The sequence below is a fragment of the Alnus glutinosa genome, chromosome 8 (genome assembly GCF_958979055.1).
Source record: "Alnus glutinosa chromosome 8, dhAlnGlut1.1, whole genome shotgun sequence".
NCBI classification, from domain to species: Eukaryota; Viridiplantae; Streptophyta; class Magnoliopsida; order Fagales; family Betulaceae; genus Alnus; species Alnus glutinosa.
The window spans coordinates 10,552,798-10,559,549 of record NC_084893.1 but is presented as its reverse complement, the minus strand read 5'-3'; the positions used below and the strand labels follow the sequence as shown (position 1 = coordinate 10,559,549).

At 36.0% G+C, this 6,752-nt stretch overlaps 1 protein-coding gene across 1 annotated transcript; it reads left to right on the top strand.

Moving 5' to 3' along the window:
* Positions 1 to 4,740: 4,740 nt before the first annotated feature.
* Positions 4,741 to 6,080, top strand: LOC133876465 (uncharacterized). The gene is made up of 2 exons (XM_062314742.1): positions 4,741 to 5,190; positions 5,273 to 6,080. Exons 1-2 carry the CDS (start codon positions 4,871 to 4,873, stop codon positions 5,757 to 5,759), a joined length of 807 nt encoding a protein of 268 aa, XP_062170726.1. The 5' UTR covers positions 4,741 to 4,870; the 3' UTR covers positions 5,760 to 6,080.
* The last annotated feature ends 672 nt before the right edge of the window (positions 6,081 to 6,752 follow it).

The window sequence follows — 6,752 nt, the reverse complement described above, 5'->3', positions numbered from 1 at the left end:
GATGTTTCAGTAATCCCGAAATTGATTCTTTTCGGGACTTCATACATATCGGTTGAAATTTTCTGCGAAGTACCTATTTCTCGAATAATATTATGTGCCTATTTTTCCCGGTATTCTCAAGATTTGATGGTCCCGACATACCCTTGGTAAACGCCGTTGGTTACTACGTTCTATTATTGCCTCCTCACTGTCCTCAGGCCTGTGTCTTCATGGACTTATATGAATTTGATTAGCCCATTCCTTTTGTTGGTTATGAGAATATTTCTCAACAATATATATATATATATATATATATATAAGTTAATTGCATGAACAAGCTCAAGTAATTTTGAAAAATAAACTAACAGAGTTTGAATAGATAATTTAGTTCAGCGATAAGCTCGAGCTCAACTCGTATTTGAAAAAGAAAATTAAACAATTGAACTTGAACATTCAACACTCAATTCACATTCAACATTCAATATTCAATACTTGAACTTGAACATTCAAAATTTGAAGTAATTCGTGTTCAAAAAAGAAAATGAAACAATTGAATTTGAACATTCAACACTCAATTCACATTCAACATTCAACACTTGAACTTGAACATTCAAAATTTGAAGTAATTTCAAATATAGTAATGCTAGGACTACATTTTTATTGCAAAATTATTTCACAATACTAATGTGGCACTGACAATTCACTATTTTTTTATTTTTTATTTTTTTTAAAAAAAAAGATAATGATTTCATTCATCTCTAAACGATAGAGCATGTGTTGCTTTAATAAAAAAAAAAAAAAATCACAAATACAACACTGAATTTCTTTCATCAAAATCCGATTTATGATTTGTTTAACGGCTGTTATGACTAACCCATGGGCAGCATAGTTTACATCACTTCTAACGTGGCCAATTTGCCAACTATGCATCAAGTTAAGCACACCTCGTGCGTCATCCACAAGTTTTCCATATCTCCACCAATTATGTCCACCGGCTTTGACAATATTCACAACTTGGAGCGCATCACCTTCCATAATAATCTTTCGAAGACCCAAATCTTTGCTAAATTATGCTACATGTAGAGCAGCCAAGGCTTCCGCTGCTACAGCCTCTAGGCTCCCCAATTTGGTCATACTTTGCGCTACAATTACATATCCCTTATGGTCCCGTACTGTAGCACCCATAGCCATTCGCCCATTAACCTTATCAACAGACACATCCCAATTTACTTTTTACATATCTGCTGGGGGAGCTTTCCATCTGTTTTTTTTCCACCCTTTCATTCTCTAGCATCCTATTACTTTCCTTCACATTTACCTTCTTGTATTCTTCAAAAGACTCAATTGTCCCCCGCGCCACTAGGTTAGGATCTAGAAACTCACCCTCATGAACTATGCATGTGTTTCATCTGAGCCATATTTTCCTTGAGATCATGACAAATAATTCAAATTCTTTAGTACGAGAGGACAAAATTGTTCATTTACAATACCTTGTTTCAATAGGTTTGCTTTGGTAGGCAATATGTAATGACATGCTCTCCATATAAACATCTTAACTACATTTGGCAAGTTCAGATTCCAAATCAAACTCTAAACTCCACTACCTCCCAATTTGTTTGATCCTTCTCCTCTCAGCAAATCTTGTCTTTCTTTTTCCAGGTGATATGCGATACGCACAATGAACTATCTCTTATAGAGGTACCTCTCCAAATCATCACATTTGGCTAGTTGTAGCAACTCAATGGTAGCTTGCAAAAAACCTGCACGCCATCTACAGTAAAGATCTCTTTAAGAAGAGAAATGTCCCACCACTTTGTATCATGATCTATGAGATCACACACTTTAGCATTCAACATTGTTTTGACAGTAGTGTTTTGTTAAAGCACAGTTGATCCCTGAAGCCCTTTCCTCATTGAACATTGGAATGCCCCATTATCTCACTCAACTCATTAAGTGGATCTTAGATTCTTTTTCTTGGTGTCCCCACCAAAACCTCCGCATCATCAAATTGAGCTCCTTGCAATGAGTTTTTGGTAACTGAAATACATTCATATTGTAAGTAAGTATTGCCTGGACCACTGCCTTCAACAAGATTTCATTCCTTGGTTGCGATAAAAACTTGAGCTTACAGTCATTCAGTCATTTCCATACGCTATCTTTTATGCTCTTGAACACTTGTGTCATGGATTTACCAATTAGAGCAGGTAACCCCATATATTTATCATATCTTTGCGTAGTCTAAACACTAAAGATCTCCAAAATTTTGTCCCTGACCTCTTGACTTATATTTGCACTGAAGAAAATTGATGTTTTCTTAATGACCTCACATTCTCATAAATGGTCAACAACCTGGCCAACCTACACCAATTTAGTGACTTTGCATTGCAAAAAAGTAAATAGTCATCATCAAAAACAAAGATGAATAAGTTGATGGCCCTTCTTGGAAGTTGGGACACTCTTGAGAACCCCCATGATTTCCGCATGATGTAAAAGGGAGCTCAAAGCCTTCGGGCATAGAATGAACAAATAAGGAGAAAGAAGATTCCTTTGTCTAATTCATCTAGAAGGAACAATTCTCCCCACTGGATTACCATTCACAATAATATCATAGTTCACTGTTCTGACACAGTTTATCACAAGTCTAATCCATCTATAGTCAAACCCCATCCACCGCATCACTCCCTCAGAAAATTCTACACAACCTTATCGTAAGCTTTACTCATATATATCTAATTTTGAAGCCATATAACCATCTTTCCTCCACATTCTAGTATGCATAAAGTGTAATGTCTCATATGTAACTAGAATATTATCAGTAATAAGTCTTCCAAAAATAAAGACACTTTGGCTGTCGGAAATAATATGGGGAAGTACTACCTTCTGTATGTTAGCTAACACCTTCGAGACAATTTTATATATGACATTACACAGACTAGTGGGCCTAAATTCACTTGCTCTATATGGGTTTTTGACTTTTGGAATTAGTAGCAACTTAAGTGAAATTCAAATCTTTATTTCAATGGCCAGAGTATAAAAAAAATAAGAACCACATTACATTACTCCTCCCCCACAATGGCCCAATTCTCATGACAAAAAGACATCTACAGTATTATGCATCTCATACCACTTTTTATTAGCCACAACTCTATCCGATCGCTCCTGCGTAAACTGTTGCCCATATCTCCTATTATTCCATATAAATTATGGATCATAAGAACCCCAAATCACTTAGCTGGCAATTCTCCAAAGTGTTTTTAAACGCTTTCATTTGACTCCGATCCTAGGCCTTCCACATGCACTATATTTCTCTGAAAGGTCTAATATTCATTGAAGTCTTCCAACATGCATATATACATCCACGGCACCGGGTCATACTTTAGAAAGATGTCACAATCGTTCACACGCTTGATGTCTCTTATTCACTTTTGGATGCCCTTAAAAACCAATAAACTTTCAATTAACCACATGCAACCAGCTTCATTTATATTTACGTGTCCAATTCACTATTAGATCAACTATTATTTAAACTAAATAAATAAATAAAAACCAAAGGTAAATTGATTATGCTATATTAGCATAGTAAAATAATTATATATGGAATAAAAATATAATTTATAACTCTACTCTTTCAAATAATGGTAACTTGAAGGTGTACATGAATTGAAAATAGAGGGTTTAAAATCTAATCAATTGAAAAAGTCATAACCCTACAAATCCGCAGTTGCAATAAGTTGAATTTCAAACCTTTTTTTTTTTTTTTTCTTTTTTTTTTTTTTTCTTCTTTTGAACAAGAATATTGTACTATTACGTAACTATAAATAAGTGCGATTAGTTCAGATACCACCACGATCCAAGGGTTTGACATGCAATAGTCAAAGATGAAGCCTCTTTTCAAACACGTGGAAGCAATCTGTGCATATCTGCTTCAGCCAGGTTACGTAAATTCACACAAATTCTTTTTCGGGCGTTTCTCACTGTAGAAAATTATCATAACGTTTCCGTCGCTCTGACCTTAAACTCTGCCCAAACTACAATTTTTATTATTATTATCATTATTTTTTCATATTTTCAATAAAAATTATTTATTTTTCTGATAAAATATAAATGTTTTTGTACCCAACGTAATCTTAATACCAATTATCATGGGTGTCAAAAAAAAAAAAAAAAAAAAAAAATACCAATTATCATGGACTCAACTTTTCTTCTAAGTATAAGGTTGATGGACTTTTCCCTTCATTGAAAATTCATGAAGAGACGATTTTGTGTATGTTAGGAAATATTTTTCCATTAAGAGAGGATTTTCCAACAGTAAATAAATAGGCTTATTAAATCTGTGTAAGCCCATTAAATTTTTAATATATGAAACTCAGAAGATTGTCTAAAGCTTAAGGCCCATCAAGAAGTAATCTACATAGAAGCCTGAAAAAATCTCAGAAGTATTAAATCCAGGATATCAACAGTAAAAAGTATCAAATCTCGAGATATTGGAAGTTATACGCGGGAGATGCAGATCCCAGATATGTTGAAAAGAAATCTCAGAGTCAAAAAATCAATTTTCATCTTATCCGAAACAATAATTGAAATTCTGTTTATAAATAAGTGCAAACCACCGAGTATGTGATAGATGAGAATGGAGAAGGGCACAACACCAAGAAAAGTTTATATCTCTGAGTGTCAAAGAGAATTACACCAAATATAGGGGTATAATGTGCAAAATCAACGAAGTTCTTCATTTGGTTCATTTCATGGCCACGTTCAAATCAAAAACAAAAACCACAACCTTCACTTCACAAGCACAAAACACCAACACAAATCTCTCTCTCTCTCTCTCTCTGGTTTCCACATGAGAGGCTAAAACTTGAGCGACCCAATTGAAAGAAGAATAAAGGCCATGGCTTTTCTTCTACACAACCTCTCTCCCTCTCTTCTTCTCCATCACAAACCGAAAGAAAAAGCCTTCATTCACCAATCACTCTCCCCCCAAGCAACAAAACCCGATTCTCACGCTCCCCTCTTCCTCGCTTCTCCTTCTGCCTCCACCAGCCTCCAAACCCTTCCCCTCCAGGGCGTGGCTCGGGTTAACACTCCCCCTGGTGCGCAGGATAATCACCAGAAGGACGACTTCTATCTCAACCTTGGCCTTGCTGTACGGACACTCCGTGAAGACCTCCCTTTGCTATTCACCAAGGACCTCAATTATGATATTTACAGGTGATTTCCTTATCTGGGTTTGTTGTATTTTCCAGGGTTTAGTGCTCTGTTTCTGAAAACGTTGGGATTTCGATGTTTTCAGGGATGATATTATATTTGCAGACCCGTTGAACACGTTCAGCGGTATTGAAAAGTACAAATTGATCTTCTGGGGATTGAGATTTCACGGTAAAATCCTGTTCCGCGAGATTTCACTTGAGGTATTTAGGATTTGGCAACCTTCAGAGAACGTGATTTTGATAAGGTGGAACTTGAAGGGCGTCCCTCGGGTTCCATGGGAGGCGAAAGGGCAGTTTCAGGGCACGTCGAGGTATAAATTGGATCGAAATGGCAAAATTTACGAACACAAGGTTGACAATTTAGCGTTTAATTTCCCGCAGCGGCTCAAACCGTCTGTTTCAGTGTTGGATTTGGTGGGTGCTTGCCCCGCGAGTCCTAATCCGACGTTCTTGTTTGGGCCGGTGGATGTCTATCCATCTTCGTGGGTTCAGTTTTATCGGGCGGTAAGGGAGACATTGGATCAAGAAAGTAGCTTTCTTTCACAAGATGGTTTGGTTTCTTGTTCATAGTTAGTGAGCTACAGCAACTCATACCTTGAATTTATACGTATATATATAATATATGTATTAGTATTTTTAGTGCATTTCATTTTGTATGAAATATTATATGGGTAAATAGCAAATAAATAATTGTTTTTGTTGAAGAACAAGGGTGTATCGTATGTACATAGGCAGGTATGCTGGAGGGGATATCAATGTACTTGTTTTGGTGGGAGGCCGAGAAGCTATGGCATATATTGGTGAGCTCATACGGGACTGATATGTATGTATACAAAAACCTTGATTACTGCTTTTAGTGAATCTAGTTCTACATTTATTCTGTCAACAAAATGAATCCTATGATTTTGCTTTTTACCTTTAATTTCTTATATTCTTCAATTGCTTGCATTAAGATTGGCTCCCCCTGCTGTTTGACATTATGCTCATCAATCACCTTGATTTTCTTGGGGTTTAGTGTGCAAGAAGCTCATGTTTATCCCTTTTCAAGTCTTCCTAAGGTGCAACTTTTCCCACTTTGCATCTCATATTGAAGCTTCTATGCGATCTTCACCAATAATCTTAATTTCCTCAACTTAGTCAATCCTTTGAAGCCCAAATTGCTGACCGATTCAAAACATAGTAGTCATCAAGATAGTTTTGTTTTCCTCAACCAAACCACATGGCCATGGATTACATTGGAGTATACATAAATAACATTGAAATAGATGAGGTAAGAGAAGTTTATGCCCATTTTCTTTAAGCTTCAGGGCAGATAAAAAAAAAAGGCCGATAGCCATAGGCGGTTGGAAGCAAGAAAACCCCTGCTTATAAGTCAGGCAAGAAATTAACTTGCTGGATTAATTGGCCGGCAAATATGTTTTTTATCCACCTTTAAGTAAGAGTAGTTCTATTTAGTAAACTTCTACACGATTGCCATATAGTTGGGATGACGTGATACTGAAAATCAATTTTTGATTTTTATTTATTTTTTTAACAAATATGAATTGAAGGGTTGATTTTTCA